Below are 19,232 nucleotides of genomic sequence, written 5' to 3' on the forward strand. Positions count from 1 at the left end.
TCTCAGTGTAGGCTGCAGCCTCTCTGAGTTAGTGATGGCTATTTAACAGTCTGATGGCCTTGAGCCAGAAGCGTTTTTTTCAATCTCTCAGTCCCAGCTTTGATGCACCTGTACTGACCTCTAATTCTGGATGATGGCGGTGTGAACAGGCAGTGGCTCGGGTGGTTGTTGCCCTTGATGATCCTTTTGGCCTTCCTGTGACAACGGGTGTTGTAGGTGTCATGGAGGGCAGGTAGTTTTCCCCCGGGGATGCGTTGTGCAGACGGCACCAACCTCTGGAGAGCCTTGCGGTTGAGGGTGGTGCAGTTGCCGTACCAGGCTGTGATACAGCCCGACAGGATGCTCTCGATTGTGCATCTGTAAAAATGAGTCAGGGATTTGGGTGACAGGCCAGATTTCTTCAGCCTCCTGAGGTTGAAGAGGTGCTGTTGCGCCTTCTTCACCACACTGTCTGTGTAGGTGGACCAATTCAGTTTGTCTGTGATATGTACACCCAGGAACTTAAGACTTTCCACCTTCTCCACTGCTGTCCCCTCGATGTGGATGGTGGGGTGCTCCCTCTGCTGTTTCCTGAAGCCCACGATCATCTCCTTTGTTTTTTGTTGATGTTGAGTGAGAGGCTGTTTTCCTGACACCACACTCAGAGTGCCCTCACCTCCTCCCTGTAGATTGTCTCGTCATTGTTGATTATCAAGTCCACTACTGTTTGTCATCTGCAAACTTGATGATTGAGTTGGAGGCGTGCGTGGCCTTGCAGTCGTGGGTGAACAGGGAGTACAGGAGAGGGCTGAGCACACACCTTTGTGGGGCCCCAGTGTTGAGGGTCAGCGAAGTAGAGATGTTGTTTCCTACCTCCACCACCTGGGGGCGGCCTGTCAGAAAGTCTAGGACCCAGTTGCACAGGGAGGGGTTGAGACCCAGGGCCTCCAGCTTGATGATGAGCTTGGAGGGTAGTATGGTGGTGAATGCTGAGCTGTAGTCAATGAACAGCATTCTTACATAGGTATTATTTTTATCCAGATGGGATAGGGCAGTGTGCAGTGTGATGGTGATTGCGTCATCTGTGGACCTGTTGGGGCAGTATGCAAACTGAAGTGGGTCTAGGGTGGCCGGTAAAGTAGAGGTGATATGGTCCTTAACTAGCCTCTCAAAGCACTTCATGATGACAGAAATGAGTGCTATGGGGCGGTAGTCATTTAATTCAGTTGTCTTTGCCTTCTTGGGCACAGGAACAATGGGCGCCATCTTGAAGCATGTGTGGACAACAAACTTGGATAGGAGCGATTAAATATATCTGTAAAACCACCAGCCAGCTGGTCTGCACATGCTCTGAGGACACAGCTAGAGATGCCTTCTGGGCCAGCAGCCTTGCGATGTTAAACAAGTTTAAATGTTTTACTCACGTCAGCCACTGAGAAGGAGAGGGGGGCCCGCAGACTTTGCTAGCGAGCCGAAACAGTCGCACTGTATTATCCTCAAAGCGGTTAAAGAAGGTAGTTTGTGTGGAAGCGTGACGTCGGTATCCGTGACGTGGCTGTTTTTATTTTTGTAGTCTGTGATTTCCTGTAGACCCTGCCACAAACTGTCTGAGCCATTTAATTGTGACTCCACCTTGTCCCTGTACTGGCATTTCACTTGTTTGATTGCCTTGGGGTGGGAATAACTACATTGTTTATATTCAGCCATATATCCAGACCTCTTTCCATGGTTAAATGCGGTGGATCGCTCTTTCAGTTTTACGCGAATGCCGCCATCCATCCATCCACGGTTTCTGGTTAGGGTAGGTTTTAAATGGTCACAGTGGCTACGACGTCTCCAATGCATTAATTTATAAACGCACTCACCGAGTCAGCATATAAGTCAATATTGTCCTCTGAGACTGATTGGAACATTTTCCTGTCCGCATGATCAAAAAAATCTTGGAGTGTGGCTTCCGATTCGTCAGACCAGTGTTGAATGGTTCTCGTCACTGGTACATCCTGTTTGAGTTTCTGCCTATAAGCCGGGACGAGCAAGATGGCATCGTGGTCTGATTTGCCGAAGGGAGGGCGGGAGAGGGCTTTGTATGCACCACAGAAGTTAGACAAGCAGTGGTCAAGAGTATTAGCCCTACGTGTCATGGAATCAATATGCTGATAACATTTAGGTAGCATTGTTCTCAAATTTGCTTTGTTAAAATCTTCAGCTACAATAAATGCAGCCTCCGGATATATAGTTTCCAATTTACATAGAGTCCAGTGAAGTTCCTTGAGGGCCATCTTGGTGTTCACTTGAGGGGGGTTGTACACAGCTGTGACTATAGCTGACAAGAATTCTCTTGGTAGGTTGAATGGCTGACATTTGATTGTAAGGAATTGTAAGGAATTGTAAGGAATTGTAAGGTCGGGTGAACAGAAGGACTTGAGTTCCTGTATGTTGTTATGATTGCACCAAGAGTTAATCATAAAGCATACACCCCCGTCCTTCCTCTTCCCAGTGAGGTGTTTATCTCTGTCGGAGTGATGCATGGAGAACCGATTCCAACAATATATCTTGGGAAAGCCATGTTTCCGTGAAACAGAGAATGTTACAATCTCTGATGTCTCTCTGGAAGGCAACCCGTGTCTCGACTTTTGTCTACCTTGTTGTCAAGAGACTGGACATTGTGGTAGTATACTCAGGAGCGGTAAGCAATGTGCCCGTTTATGAAGCCTGACCAGAAGACCGCTCCATCTGCCCTTTCTCCATCGCTGTTGTTTTCGGTCAGCTGCTGGGATTAGATCCATTGTGCTGGGTGGTGGTCCGAAGAGAGGATCTGCTTCGGGAAAGTCGTATTCCTGGTCATAATGTTGGTAAGTTGACGTTGCTCTTATATCTAATAGTTCTTCCCAGCTGTATGTAATAAGACTTAAGATTTCCTGGGGTAACAATGTAAGAAATAACACGTAAAAAAAACAAAATACTGCATAGTTTCCTAAGAATGCGAAGTGAGGCGACCATCTCTGTCGGCACCATTAAATAGGTGTGCTTTTCCAAATCATGTCGAATCAATTGAATTTACCACAGGCGGACTCCAATAAAGTTGAAGAAACATCTCAACGATGATCAATAGAAACAGGATGCATCTGAGCTCAATTTCGAGTCTCATAGCAAAGTGTCTGAATACTTATGTACATAAGGTATCTGTTTTTATTTTTGATACATTTGCAAACATTGCTAAAAACCTGTTTTTGCTTTGTCATTATGGGGTATTGTGTGTAGATTGATGAGGAACAAAAATGTATTTAATCAATTTTAGAATAAGGCTGTAACTGTAAATGTGTAAAAGTCAGGGGCCTGAATACTTTCCGAATACACTGTAAATAGCCAACACTTTTAATGGGGCCAGGCAAAAAGACTTAACTAATGATTAGTAATTGGTTTATAAGGAACTATATTAAAGATCTTATGAATGATCTTATGAATAATTATTCAATACTTTAAAAGGTGTTAATAACTGTACAAATGTAAAAGTAATGATAAAACAATTATGAATCGACTATTTACTAATCCATTATAAATACTTTATTACGTGGAGTTATTATAAAGTGCTACAAAGTGTACTTTCTTTTCACACTTAATGTCTAAATATACAAACAGGCATGTCCGTCCCGAGAAATTACATTTTACAACTTTACATTAATAGTATTGTAAAAATAAATACATAAATAGGACATTGTATAGCTAATGTTGAAATGAACTAATCTCTTCAACATAGAAACAACTCAGAGTTCTCACCCTAGGTCTCATTAAAACCTTCCTTCCTTCCTTCTTTCCCTCCATTCAGCTATCCTTCATCTGGCCCTGGCTCTCCTCTCTGTCTGCCTGACCCACCCTGCCACAGTTAACTTTGCATGCTGCACAAGAAGCTCAAGTTGATTAAACTGTTCACTTGGCTCTGCTCTGCGCTTGGCCAGAGCCTGCAAAGTGGTCAAGTGTTCGGGACAGTGAAGTGGTATTGCATCAGGTCTGTCACAATTATCCTTGTCATCATCATCATCATCATCATCATCATCATCATCATCATCATCATCATCATCATCATCATCACAAGCACAAACCAGCAGCAACAGAAACAGTAGGAAGCAGCAGCACAATCCTAAATCCCAATCCCAATCTAACCCCTCCCGCCCTCCCCTCCGCTGCCCCCTGCCAGCCATAAACTAGTTTGCTGCGTGGCGATTAAAGCGTTTTAACTTAGTCATAACGTGCAATCTCGCAGATCTGATAACTACCAAGGTCAACGGAAATACTTGAAATCAATCAATGAGCTGGGCCCTAATCCCCAGGAGGCAGATTAAGTGTATAATTGACCCATGTAATCTGTGTAGCTGTGGTTGGCCGGGGAACAGCTAGAACTAGCGCCCACCACAGGCAGCTCTCTCTCTGTTCCCTGGTGCTGGAGGCTGGAGGCCCACACCAGGCAGCTAGTGTATCAGTGAAGCGCTGGATTTGGCCCCAGCTAAAGAGATGTATTTTTTAATCAATGATATCTGCATTAAGTCGATGAGCCCTTACGTTAAGCACAGCTGTTTTAATCTTCATCTCTTCAGCTGTTCTTTCAAGATCTACCAGAAAGAGTAGTAGTAGGAGGAAAACAAACTCGCTTTCATCCCGCTCCATCCCTCCCTCTCCCCCTTCCCCTCCCCATTTCCCTGCCCCTGAATTTAACAAATTTAGCCATCTGACTGCGAGTTTCATCTCTTTATCGCTGCATACAATTTGGTGCTGCTTAGGCAGCTTGGAAAAATCTGTCCTCTGTAAAACCTACAGCACATCACAAAAGCCATCTGTACTTTGGGAACAGTTCTGCAAGATTAATCATTACTGTTGAATAATACCCGCATCACTCTCTCCACACACAACCCCCCCCCCACACACGTCCAAGCCTCAATATTCACCAACAAAATTGTATTATTAAAGCAATCACAGAAAGATTGGATTACGGTATGTAAAAATGGCATGAATCAAATAGTATTTTTCTCACTGAATGCAATAACAATTCAAAAAAACAAGTTGTTTCACCCTCTTGGCATTTGCACAATGAGCTATAGAGCTGTGCCTAGACAGCAATCTTTACTGACAGAGAAGAGGTCAAATCCTCAAATAATAACAACATAGGCATTATTCACTTTCTAATATGTCTCCTATCCCAATTCATTTCTTGGGCGTTGTTGTTTTCTTAACACACTAATGTATAGCCATATGGTCAGTCTGATGTCAAACGGCACCCTGGGCTAAAGGCAGTGCTGCTGACACATATTTAAATAAAGTGAACCATATCCATGTAATCTCCTTAGGCTGCATTTACACAGGCAGTCCAATTCTGATCTTTTTACTAGTAAATGGTCTTTTGACCAATCAGATCAGCCCTGAAAAATATCTGATGTGAAAAGATTTGATGTGATTGGTCAAAAGACCAATTAGTGGAAAAAATATCCAAACTGGGCTGCCTGTCTAAACACAACCTTATTATGGTGGACATGACATCTAATGATGTCTTGGAGAAATCCATGTCGCCACTCTAATTAACCCTGAGGCGACATAAGGTATGCCTTCCGATCAACTGGCCTCCACACACACACACACACACACACACACACACACACACACACACACACACACACACACACACACACACACACACACACACACACACACACACACACACACACACACACACACACACACACACACACACACACACACCTAAACCCTTGACTAAATGTCATCAAGACCCAAGGGATTAGGGTAGGGGGAACAATTGAAAACATAATTTTCCCCGAGGAACGTTTTATGGAGTTACTCCTCAGCCATTGCTCAGGTCTAAGGCTGAGGGGTGGGTATTAGAAGGGATCCTTAGGAAGGGCCCTAGTCATACCCCTCACACTAAAATTTGACCATAACAGGGTACTCAACTCAACTAATAATTGAGAAGGTGCGGTCACACACATTTCCTAGATGGAAAAGGTCCGAATGGGTATTGGCATTTATTGGCATAGGAACAAACCCCCACCTTGCAATCTATGCAACCCCAAACTGTTAAACCTGTTCACAACCATCTTGTTGGTGGAGAGTTTTGTTGTTGTTTTGTTTTTAAGGTCATTCCTGCAATTCTACACATTTTGCCATGAAGCTGAGGGGGAACACTAGTGCCCTGGGCACATAACTACAAAATGTTGTTAGCCTAACTTACCTATCTAGCTAAAATGGGCTAGTAGTTAATCACCTGGCCATTTCTGACAGGTTATAAATAGCTCTCTAAGGTCTGTCAGTGAATGACATAAGAGGAAAACTGCTCATGTACTACAACATTTGAAATTGCACCTTGTGCATTCTACAATTACAACTCGCAACAGCATTGAGTTGAAAGCCAGAATGAGTCCCCCCAAAAAAAATATTGTTTTAATTTATTTTAAATTTATTTTTAATTCGGGACCCATGGTCCGTATTGACCCCGTTCTGGGTCCGGATAATCTGGCGTTCCCCCTGTTGAAAATGGCTGCTCTATAGGGCTAAGACATGCCCAGCACGCATCTGATTGGTCTGTTGGCTCCTTCTAAAGGAGCTATTCTAATGGGTACCAATCCTACTAACAAAACATGGGGAGACAAATCATTACCGGTCAAAGGAAGATCAAAAGACAGAAGAGAGAATTTAGATTTTGGTTTTGGTCTGCACGTGTGAAATGTACATAATGGATAATCATTTGCAGGCATTGTGTGATTTCAAAAGTAATCCCCTTATGATCAGCAGTACACAGAGTAATAATAATGTTGACCTTTTATAAGGTCAACATTCTCATCTATTAAATTGTTTCTCTTATGATCAAATAGAATTCAAATCTTGTCTCCTGATAATCTTCACAGCCATCTATTATGGGATGCCATCAACACACATCAAATGAAACTCAATTTCACATCAAAATGGATATCCTGGATGGGATGGGGGGAAAAACGAGTTGATTTCTTGAAGGGAAAAAACTATTCCAGTAAAAAAGTATTTATCCATAATAAAGGCATTCTGATTACACTTCACTTTACAGTTGGCTGTTCACATGTTTGTTTTTCTTGTCTGATAAATAACATTGTAAAATGGTAATAACTTCATGATTACCTTAACATTTTAAATAATTAATCAAAACAAGAACCACTACATAATGGGCAGGGGTGCAAGTGGGTCACGGGATGGAAAATACATTTTCGGGATATAACAATTATTTCAGAGTAAACTTAAATGACTAAAACCAAATAGAAAGTACGGTATGTAGAAAAGATAATGGATTTATACATTTTTCAATAATCCTCCATTTATTTTGTTTTAATGTTTACGCCCTGAGAACACATTAGCTTAAAAAAGGCTAAATGTTATCTCAGCTTCATGGCAAAATGTTTAAAATTGCACCATTTTCTTTCAGCTCCATGGCAGGATGTGTGGAATTACACAAGATTAGCTTTGAAACTCCATCATTTCTCTCAGCTGACGAGATTATATTTTTTACTTATTCTTTGGTCTGTATGTTTTTTTTACCACTTAACCTTTATGGTGGGTCACGACTCAAAAGACACCTGAATTAGTGGGTCACAAAGCAAAGAAGTTTGGAACCCCTGACATAGCATTTGGCATCAGTCAGAATTAAGCGCCAGAAAGTTTTAATGTTACCCTATGAAATATTTAAAAGAAATAGCATCTGAAGCAAGACTAACGTAAAGCAGTACGTTTCTGTCTGACAGGATCCAAATGTAGTTTACAGACAACAGCACATGCTACTGTGTAATTTTTTAATAGAATAAATGATTATCCCTGGAATTAAAAGAACAAAACAAATAAACAATCAAATCAAGTCTAAGTGGTATGATCCCCATGTGCTTTGGATCCTTCTATACAGTGTGATCGGGGGTGTCGGTGAAGGTAGAATGTTTTTGCCTAAGAAGCAGTAACTTTTAAGTGATCTGATCCTAGGCTAACTAGTTTGAGGGAGCCTCACCATTTGACCCTCATTTTGACAGCTTAAGAATGTGGAGATGTTGCCAAACCTGAGTGTAATACTCACAATATTAAACTGTGCTATATTATATATTAAATATTAAATATTAAATATATTAATATTAAACTGTGCTATAAACTGTGCTATATTAAACTGTGCTAAGTGCTATGTAGAGTAATTCAAACAATAGTCTCTGTTTTGTCAGCATCCCTGCACTTGTGTGCTGTCAAAATGTGTCCTTCAGTGTTGTTAGCATGCCAAGGAGGTTGTTGAGGGAGGGGTGCTTGAATCCTGGAGAGAGCTGAGTGCATGATTGTACAATTGGGACAATTGTGCACAGCTCTATGGGACTCACAATCACGGCCGGATGTGATACAGTCTGGAATCGAACCAGGGTATATAGTGACGCCTCTAGCACTGAGATGCAGTGCCTTAGACCGCTGACCAACTTGGGAGCATGTATGTACTGTATGTACAGTGCATTTGGAAAGTATTCAGACCCCTTGACTTTTTCCACATTTTGTTACATTACAGCCTTATTATAAAATGTATAAAATAGTTTTTCCCCCTTACCAATCTACACAAAATAATTCATAATGACAAAGTAAAAACAGGTTTTTATACATTTTAACAAATTTATAAAAAATATAAAACTGAAATATATTTTAAGTATTCAGAACTTTTACTCTTAATTACTTTTAATTTGTTGAAGCATCTTTGGCAACGATCACAGCTTCAAGTCTTCTTGGGTATGACACTACAAGCTTGGCACACCTGTATTTGGGGAGTTTCTTCCATTCCTCTCTGCAGATCCTCTCAAGCTCTGTCAGGTTGGATGGGGAGCATTGCTGCACAGATATTTTCAGGTCTCTCCAGAGATGTTCGATCGGATTCAAGTCCGGGCTCTGAGTGGGCCACTCAAGTACATTCAGAGTCTTGTTCCGAAGCCACTCCTGCATTGTCTGGTGCTTGGGGTCGTTGCCTTTTGGAAGGTGAATCTTCTCCCCAGTTTGAGGTCCTGAGCACTCTGGAGCAGGATCATTAAGGATCTCTCTGTGCTTTGCTCTGTTCATCTTTGCCTCAATCCTGACTAGTCTCCCAGTCCCTGCCGCTGAAAAACATCCACACAGCATGATGCTGCCACCACCATGCTTCACTGTAGGAATGGTGCCAGGTTTCCTCCAGATGTGACGCTAGGCATTCAGGCCAAAGAGTTCAATCTTGATTTCATCAGACCAGAGAATCTTGTTTCTCATGGTCTAAGAGTCTTTGGGTGGCTTTTGGCAAACTCCAAGCAGGCTGCCATGTGCATTTTACTGAGGAGTGGCTTCCGTTTGGTGACTCTACCATAAGACCTGATTGGTGGAGTGCTGCAGAGATGGTTGTCCTTCTGGAAGATTTTCCCATCTCCACAGAGGAACTCTAGAGCTCTGTCAGAGTGACTATCGGGTTCTCGGTTACCTCCCTGACCAAGGCCCTTCTCCCCCAATTGCTCAGTTTGGCCGGGAGGCCAGCTCTGAGAAGAGTCTTGGTGGTTCCAAACTTCTTCCATTTAAGAATGATAGAGGCCACTGTGTTCACGGGGACCTTCAATGCTGCAGACATTTTTTGGTACCCTTCCCCAGATCTGTACCTCGACACCATCCTGTTTCGGAGCTCTACGGACAATTCCTTTCGACCTCATGGCTTGGTTTTTGCTCTGGCATGCACTGTGAACTGTGTGACCTTATATAGACAGGTGTGTGCCTTTTCAAATCATGTCCAATCAATTGAATTTACCACAGGTGGACTGCAATTAAGTTGTAGAAACATCTCAAGGATGATCAATGGAAACAGGATGCACCTGAGCTCAATTTTGATTCTCATAGCAAAGGGTTTGAATACTTATGTAAATAAGGTATCTGTTTTTTACTTTTAATACAGTTGTAAACATGTCTAACCTGTTTTTGCTTTGTCATTATGGGTTATTGTGTGTAGATTGCTGAGGGGGGAAAAAGTATTTAATCCATTTTAGAATAAGGCTATAACGTAACGTGTAAAAAGTCAAGGGGTCTGAAAACTTTCTGAATGAACTGTATGTATGTAATGGTGTGGTATGGTATGTAATGTAATGTAATGTAATGTAATGTAATGTAATGTATGTATGTATGTATGTATGTATGTATGTATGTATGTATGTATGTATGTATGTATGTATGTATGTATGTATGTATGGGGTGAATTTACAGGGAGATGGGCCATGTTAGTAGATGTACACAGGAAGATTATTTGACTCTGAATCATGCCAATGGGCATAATGTGTTGAAACAAATTTGACATGAGAGATAAGTTTCATTTCAAAATATATAGCGAAGCGAGAATAGGGGGGAAACAGAAACAGAAGAATATGTGTTTGGAAAGGTTTAGAAAGTAAAGATGAAAGAAATGTTGAAAGGATTTGGTGGTTCAAGTGAGAAATAATAAAGAGTTGGAAGGAAAATACACAGAAAACCCAGGGCCTTTTTATGCTTTAAAAAAAAATCACTGAGCCTAAACACACAGAAACAGCAGCAGAGAAGTATCACGCCTTGGTCAATGTTGAGCGGAGCAACAAGAAAAGGACAACAGCAATGGAGTCCTGCAGTGCAGCAGGACACCTTCATACGCCACAGTACTGCCAGAGGGAGAACAGATAGAGAGTGACATACAGAGAGAGAGAGAGAGAGAGAGAGAGAGAGAGAGAGAGAGAGAGAGATTGAGGCCTCTGCTATAATCAGAGAAGAAATGTTCTTCTGAGAGAAGAGGATACAAGGCAAACAGCAGGTCAAAGCAGCAAGAGAAACAAACATGGAGAAGAGACACGTTCACTGAGAGAAGCCAGGTCATGCCAGAAGGACTTCAGGGAAGCAACACATGCACACATAGGTGCAGTCTGAGGTCCTCCCTTGAAAAGAGCAGTGGACAAATTGGTCAACATGCATCACAAAGGACTATTTAGATAAGAAATAGCTTGGAACATCATCTAGGTTAAGACAGTGTTCTCTTTTCTCATTTCTCCCTCAACTTAATTCACTCTCCAATACTCACACATATTTCTCTCTGTCCCTTTCTTTCATTCTTTCAATCTCCTCTCATTATAATAAGACCACGGTCAGATGCCCTCCTTCCTATTTGTCTCTACTATGAGGAAGAATATTTATTGGACACAGTTTCAAATGTCTTGTATACAGTCCAACGTAGGCAACTGATCAGCAGTGATGGGGGTCAGCATAACCCTGACCTACTAACCCTAACCCTAACCTTTTGATTGGATTATTAATGTTCCTACAAACCAATTAGTGGAGGAACACAATGTATTCTAAAAGGCTGAAGACAGAATCTAGACAGGGGGATGTATTAAGTCATCTTATAGAAAGGCATTGTATTGTGTGGTCTTTAATTGATTAACCCTTGTATGCTGACTCACAGAGAGAGAGAACACTGCTTAAGATAATCCTCCTCAAGGTGTTGCATGTCTCAAACAAACAGACATAAAAAGACGCAGAACACTACAGTAGAATAGACACAGGGTAGAGCATAGTCTATTCAGACTGGAGGGAAGATTTGGAAGTAAAGGAAGGAGGGTGTATAGAGAGAGAGAGAGAGAGAGAGAGAGAGAGAGAGAGAGAGAGAGAGAGAGAGAGAGAGAGAGAGAGAGAGAGAGAGAGAGAGAGAGAGAGAGAGAGCAAGCGAGAGAGCAAGAGAGAGAGAGAGAGCAAGCGAGAAGAGAGCGCGAGAGAGAGAGAGAGCAAGCGAGCGAGAAAGCGAGCGAGCGAGCGAGCGAGAGAGAGAGAGCAAGGGAGCGAGAGAGAGAGAGAGAGCAAGCGAGCGAGAGAGAGAGAGAGAGAGAGAACAAGTGAGAGAGAGAGAGAGAGAGAGAGAGAGAGCTACTTGTACAGCTGTAGAAGAGAAGGCAGAAAGCTGTTCAAAATGTGACTTATCCCTCAGAGCAGACTGTTTAATCACATTTTGGAGAGCCTCCCCTTGTAAGGGAGGAGAAGGCATTGGTTACTTACATCAAATAACCTTTCTATGTAAACCTCCTCATTGACCTTATCCCGCAGCATGTCCTGAGAATGGCGCACAAGGGTCACGTAACCGTCGGCAACATCCATCCCAGGCTTCTGCAGGACACACCACATAGAGAGGGATATGAGAAAAGGAGAGGGAAAATGAGTAATTAGCCAAGGAAAATCAGATACAACAGACAGGTATTAAAATAAACATTACACTAAAGTGTTATCAAATTGTCCTTTTCATCTCAGAGAAATCAGAGTTCATGGTTGACATTTCTGGAGAGGTGTTTCATTTCAGTGCGTATAGACCCAGAGATATGGGATATTGTCACTGAACTTCCTACTAGAGATGTGTACTTGGCCCAGAATCCTCCGTAACAGTCTGGGAATGTGCAAAGTGAACAGAGGAGCCAGAAACACATGATCAGGCTGCTGAACAGATTGTTAGGAGGGCTGCCATTTCTCATACCAGCTCAAATATTCACACAGGACAATGAGTTTGCAAATAAGACACTCAATTTGTGTGTGTGTGTTTATGTGTGTGCGTGTGTTAACGTATGTGCGTGTTTATGTGTGTGTGTGCCTTTCCCACTCCCACATCTTCTCCGGTATATGAAACGCATCCCCCCCATGCCAGTGGACGAGGTAATATGAATTTGTAATCATCAGACACTGTAAACTGAATTTAGTTTGTTAACACATCCCTGAGTGTTTCCAAGGCGCTCAAATTAGTATGTTTCTCCAGTGTAATTGTATTTTGTGCATTAAACAAACCATTACCATGCAGAAGCTTGGGCTTTGGGCCCACGGACATAAGAGGCCTAATCACAGATTCACCGACAAAGCATTCATTTAAAAAGTGCCTTGTTGACATGTGGATCGATTGGCAGTGAAGTGATACTCCTCTGAGGTGCTGTTTAAAGCCGAACACAGCTAGCGTTCTGCCCCAGAGGCAGAATCCTGGTGTGCTTTTGTTACACAACACAACAGAGACTCACAATGTGTGCCGCATGGCAGGCCTAGCCAGCTGATTCTGTCCATAACCATATGAATGGCAACCAAACCAAAAAAAAGACAACAATCTGGACATGTCCTGAGACTCTATGGAAAACCATGGCAAGATACGTGTGCATATACATAAATAACTACAATGACGACTCATATGCACGCACACACACTTGGACTGGGATAAGAGAAACACAAGAACTGATAACAACACTATTTTCACTTACAGGTACATCCACATACTTTGAGGCAGCTTTCACCTTGAAATGAGACAGAGAGAGATTAGGTGAAAATGAAAGACTTGAGAGTCCAACTGTGCAACTTCCTTTCATTACAAAAGCTGTTTCATGTGAGTGTAGCTTCAGTGTGTGACTGCAGTATGCTCATTAAGTCAGTCATGTCAGGAACTGTAGTTGCAAAGTGTACTCAGAAGTTTATTAGACTTCTATAACAATGTGCAGGAAACCTACGAAAACCTGTTCCTGCAGTGGGAGTGTTATCATGAGAAAACTGAGGGAAAAGCTGTACATTATTTGAATAAGACTATTCCTACCCAATGATGAATAAAATAATTACAAGATCAGGGTCCAGTTCTGTATGCAGTGTACACTGAGAAAGAGAGGAATGAGAGAAGGAGTGCATTCTTACTGTGAAAGAGAGGAAGGAGGAGAAGAGAGTGCCCTCGTCATATCTGGACAGTTTGGCTAGGACACTATCTAGAATGACCACAAACTGACAGACAGGGAGTTGTGTTACTGGCAAGTCCAACACAATAAAAACAACATTCATGTCATATCACTTTCAGATATGAGTAAGACAGTAAGAGTACCTTTGCTACTAGTAAGGTGATCATCTCCTTCACAGTCTCCTCTATGAGAGCGTCAATTTGGGAATGGTACTGTCTCTGTAAGGAAAGAGACATGTTAGTGACAATGTCAAGTGCAGCTTTCCTACCTTCCCTCCCCTTCTGTTTGTTGCTACCAGGTCTCACAATAGGCCAATATGCTAATCAGTAGTGTGACAGCATTCTTATGTCTCCATGTGAGCCATGTAAAAGACCTCTGACTAATTCATTCTGCTCTGGTAATTGGTACCCGTCTCTAGATTGTGCGGATATGAAGACTCTCACATCTACTCCATGTATATTCAGTAGCATCTACACATATGTTAATGAAATCAAAACAAAAAGTATCGGTATTAGCCACGCTTAACCAATCTCTAACAAACGTTCACAGGACAGAGAAAATAAATGAAAGATAGAGACATGGGTGATGGTGAAAACGCAAGCGACTACAGCAAAATCACATACTCAAGCAAAAGCAAAATCAGGAGCAATCGCGGTAAGTGCCATTGAAAAAATGTGCAAGTGAAAACCTTGACAGAAATGCTTATACAGTATGTACTACTATACAACATGCATCGTATTAGCACACCATTACATAATATGTGCATATAGAAAGAAATAGCAACGTAGAAATGCTGATCTTAAGTGAGCTGGAGCTCTTGAATCCATGCAATTAAGAGAATACACCTCTAGCAAACAGTTGGTGAGCAAAAAAGGATTTTCCCAAAGTGCCTTGGTACTGATCCACGGTGGATAACTGATCTGTATATCCAGTTTCACATGCTCTGTGATATATCAGAGAAATCACTATTAGACATCAATAGAATCATAAACATTATATTCCCTCTGGAATATAATAGGTGAAAACTTTACACCGATTCAAACACTGTGTAAATATGCATGTGAATATGCATGTTGGTGTGAGGCTGTGGAGGTGGACTGATATAAGATGGTATTGTATGTCTGATAGAAGGCCTACTGTACCTCCTGTCCCAGCTCCATGGCACACAGCTTGGCTGACTGGGACTTTGCATCCACCATCACGTTGAACATGGTGCAGATGGACTGAGGCACCCGGAAGTCTGTGGTCCGACTGCTCTTCTGGAGCTTGGCTTCAAAGGCCACCCGCGTCCTGGAGACAAGGAGATTAAGGAGAGAGGTTGCAAAACTATACACATACCCACAATGTGTGTGTGTAATTGTGTGTAAGCAAGTGTCTCATTCAGGCCCGTCCTCTCACCGTTTGATGCAGGACTCAATCATGTCGCTGGACATGAGTTTCAGCCTACTCTCCAGGTGTTTGCCAAACTCCTCCTCAGGCCAGTGCAGGTCTCTGATGAAGGTCTGTAGAGCGTCCAGCTTCCAGAACAGGTCCTCTGACGTCCCCGAGCCGTTACTGGACAGGAATCACAGGGCAAAGGTTATAGCACTGGTACCTAACATGGGGGGTAAAAGACTACATCAAGGGTCAAAGAGGATGGGGCAAATCCAGGTCTCAGAATTCCATTTATTTCGGTTATTTTTAACATTTACTGATGGGTTAAAATATTTTGAATGAAAAACACTATCGTCGACCTGTTACTGGCCAATGTGGTTCTATGAATTGTGTTCTCCAAGGTACCAATCAGTGTATGGTAAAAAAAAAATTGACAGACATGAATATGTATTTGACCAATCAATAATCACAGTGAGTTGAGTGGTTATTAGAACAAGGTTATTGAGTGGTTATTAGAACAAGGGAAAGAGTAGGGGTCCATGCACACTATAGGTCAGTTAGTGAGTAAACTCTGGAAAAACACTATGAAGGGTGGGGTTGCTTTCCGATGCTGTGGAGGAGACTGTCCCACTCCCTGTCCCCTTCCACTAAACCATTTAAATAGAGAGAGCAGCTCTCTCCAGCCACACAGGGGCCTCCTGACAGCTTGTACCCATAGGTAAGAGCTCCAACACAGGGTAAACAGGGATTTGACCTCCCTTCCACAGACTGGAGGTCAGAGGGATATGATGGAAAGAAACAAACAACACTTTTAAACTCTGGCTTTGGTTTGGCCTCGTTTAATAATGGTGTATCATTTTGCATGATTCCATTCTGTTGTTTTTTAATCAGCTTAAAAATATATTTGTGTCTTTCCACCATTCGGTTCAAAAACATGCTGTAGGAAAAAATGAAAAGCTCTCCCTTTCGAAACACTGCCTACTTTAAACCACACTCCCCATGCTAGGGCCTTGGCATGAACATGGCTGCCGATAGAACAACAACACTGGGGCAACTGGGGTCCAGGCAACAGAACATCATATCACTGGGACAACTGGGGCCCTGGCAACAGAACATCAGATCACTGGGACAACTGGGGCCCTGGCAACAGAACATCAGATCACTGGGACAACTGGGGCCCTGGCAACAGAACATCAGATCACTGGGACAACTGGGGCCCTGGCAACAGAACATCAGATCACTGGGGCAACTGGGGCCCTGGCAACAGAACATCAGATCACTGGGACAACTGGGGCCCTGGCAACAGAACATCAAATCACTGGAACAACTGGGGCCCTGGCAACAGAACATCAGATCACTGGCAGTGTTTAACTACATATTTTAGAATTGGCTAAGCCTGTTTTTTTCCTAATTATCAACCATGTGCTTGTGTAAATGAGGTATTTGAGAGTTTTCCTTTGAGGTGAGTTTTATCTTTCTGGCTTATTTACAGGATAGTAAACCTGCGTCTAGATTATGACTATCTTTGACAGAAAATGTATTCCTTTAATAACGATGGAGGTGAAAGGTGGTTGCGATTAGTTTGACTTCAGAGGCAACTTTGGGAAGAGACTTCCGCTACATCTCATTGGCTGTTGAGTGCTCATTTACAAGGTATCAAACCGGGGACTTGGAATCCAAAACTTGGCGACAGCCAGGGTCTCAGTCTGTTCTCACATACACGCACACACAGACACAGACTTTTAGTAGTAGGTGCTGAAGATGTTTCACTCAGGTTTGGGAAGTGGGATAGATAATGTAGCAGGTGTAGCTCAAGGTGCAGGAAAAGTGCTTTTAATCACCATATCTAAACATACTGTAGATTTGCAATTATCTTTACGCTTTCTCCCTCCTGGTCCCCCTCGAGGAGCGCTCAGAGCTAACAGGTAGACATGGAGTTTTACAACTGACAGACTCACTAATGAAATGGGAAATGTCATATTCCGTCGATAACAAAGGGGGATCATTATCATGTGGTGAATGAGTTAACATGCTCTGCATTAGAGTAGGAGTGTATCTGAGAGGCTCATGCCTCAGTAAAGACACACCCCAGGAGACCAAGGGCTGATCAAAGCTCTCCAACTTCTGCAAGTTAGGCATGTTTGGTTTTATAAACTATTGTATGAATAAAATGCGATATATTAAATTTGATTAATTGACTACAATGTTTACCACAGCCAAAGTTTTATTGTAACCTATAGTGGAGTAGCTGCCATGAGCTAACTATACCAAAAAAAAAAACAAACGCAACATGTAAAGTGTTGGTCCCATATGAGCTGAAATAAAATATTGCAGAAATTTTCCGTACGCACAAAAAGGTCATTTGTCTCAAATGTTGTACTCAAATTTGTTTGCATCCCTGTTAGTGAGCATTTCAACTTTGCCAAGATAATCCATCCAACTGACCGGTGTGGCATATCAATAAAATGATTAAACAGCATGATCATTACACAGGTGCACCTTGTGCTGGGGACAATAAAAGTCCATTCTAAAATGTGCAGTTCTGTCACACAACTCAATGCCACAGATGTTACGTTTTGTGGGAGCGTGCAACTGGCATGTTGGCAGCAGGAATGTCCACCAGAGCTGTTTCCAGAGAATTTAATGTTAATTTCTCTACCATAAGCCGCCTCCAACGCCGTTTTAGGGAATTTGGCAGTACGTCCAAACGAACTCATAACCCCAAACCACATGTAAGGAGTTGTGTGGGATAGTTCCTAGCTGATGTCAACGTTGTGAACAGAGTGCCCCATGGTGGTGGTCGGGTCATGGTATGGGTAGTCATAAGCTAAGGATAACGAACACAATTGCATTTTATAGATGGCAATTTGAATGCACAAAAATACCATGACGAGAACCTGAGGCCCATTGTGAGACCCATTTTTTTTAAAGGTATCTGTGATCAAAAAATGCATATCTGTATTCCCAGTCATGTGAATTCCATAGATTAGGGCAGCCTAATGAATATATTCAATTGACTGATTTTCTCATATGAACTGTAACATGCTAAAATCAATGAAATTGTTGCAAAATCCCTTAGGCCAGAGCTGACCCCATCGAAATGAAGACTGTTGCATCTTTCTGTCCATCTTCAGAAGTTAAGCCAGACAGCCAGCGTCCCAGAGGACATGTGATATGTTCATGCCAAGAACATATCATGTGCATGTTTCATGTTTCAGGCTCCAACAGAGACTCAATACACACTGAGTCACATGTAGTTGCAATCCAGTTGGGTGTAGAAAAGCTAGGCATTGTTGGGAAGCTAACTGGCGGTAGATTTGTTACTTTGGGCATTTGGATGTTGACATTTGGTAGATTCAAATCAGGCAGATTACTTCTTAGGCTCTTGTGTAGAAACAAACAGAACAGAAAAGAATGTCCCGTAACTGGTAACGTGGATGTGTTTTAAAAGGGAAAGTGAAACAAACTAGATAAAAGCAATGCCAAGGAAAACAAATATAATTGGTGAGGACATTAGCAAAACAAATTAGTATATTAGCACTAAAAAATCTGTTATTGAAATTAAACAAGTAAGGGTATCTTTGCATGGAATTGAAGAGGCAAATCTAATGGTGACAAATAATGTGTAAAGTGTATCCTATCAGCATTGAAGGGACTAATGACAAAAGATAGTTGACTTATGACAACTCAACATGTGGTGACAACAAACTGCAATGTCATTCATACAAGGGGTACCATATGAACACTCCAGGGCAGGGTTTTTCACTTTCAATTAAGACCTAGACAACCAGGTGAGGGAAGTTCTTTACTAATTAGTGACCTTAATTCATCAATCAAGTACAAGGGAGGAGTGAAAACACGCAGACGGTCGGTCCTTCATGGAATGAGTTTGACACGTGCTCTAGGGAAACACTCAAGAATGTTTGCGACAATATTTTCAGATGATCTTACTTGCAATATGGACAAATATAAATAAATATATAGTAAATAATTGGGTTAATACTTATTAATAAGTAACACAACCTCCTCCCAGCTGCCCACTGCTCTGAGGCCAGGAAACACTGTTACCACCAATAAATCCACTATAATTGAGAATTTCAATAAGCATTTCTGTACGGCTGGCCATGC

General features: G+C 42.1%; 1 protein-coding gene across 6 annotated transcripts in view; it reads right to left on the bottom strand.

The window, feature by feature from the left end:
* Nucleotides 1-19,232, bottom strand: part of cadpsa (Ca2+-dependent activator protein for secretion a) — a 150,755-nt gene that overhangs the window by 10,057 nt on the left and 121,466 nt on the right. For all 6 annotated transcript variants that reach the window (XM_046311415.1, XM_046311414.1, XM_046311413.1 and 3 more), the window contains 6 exons: nt 15,129-15,284; nt 14,873-15,020; nt 13,874-13,948; nt 13,693-13,776; nt 13,272-13,304; nt 12,040-12,147 (listed from right to left, as the gene is read on the bottom strand). In XM_046311415.1, coding sequence (XP_046167371.1) covers nt 12,040-12,147; nt 13,272-13,304; nt 13,693-13,776; nt 13,874-13,948; nt 14,873-15,020; nt 15,129-15,284 — 604 coding nt within the window. The remainder of the gene's footprint in view (nt 1-12,039; nt 12,148-13,271; nt 13,305-13,692; nt 13,777-13,873; nt 13,949-14,872; nt 15,021-15,128; nt 15,285-19,232) is intronic.

Source organism: Oncorhynchus gorbuscha, linkage group LG18 (genome assembly GCF_021184085.1).
Source record: "Oncorhynchus gorbuscha isolate QuinsamMale2020 ecotype Even-year linkage group LG18, OgorEven_v1.0, whole genome shotgun sequence".
NCBI classification, from domain to species: domain Eukaryota; kingdom Metazoa; phylum Chordata; class Actinopteri; order Salmoniformes; family Salmonidae; genus Oncorhynchus; species Oncorhynchus gorbuscha.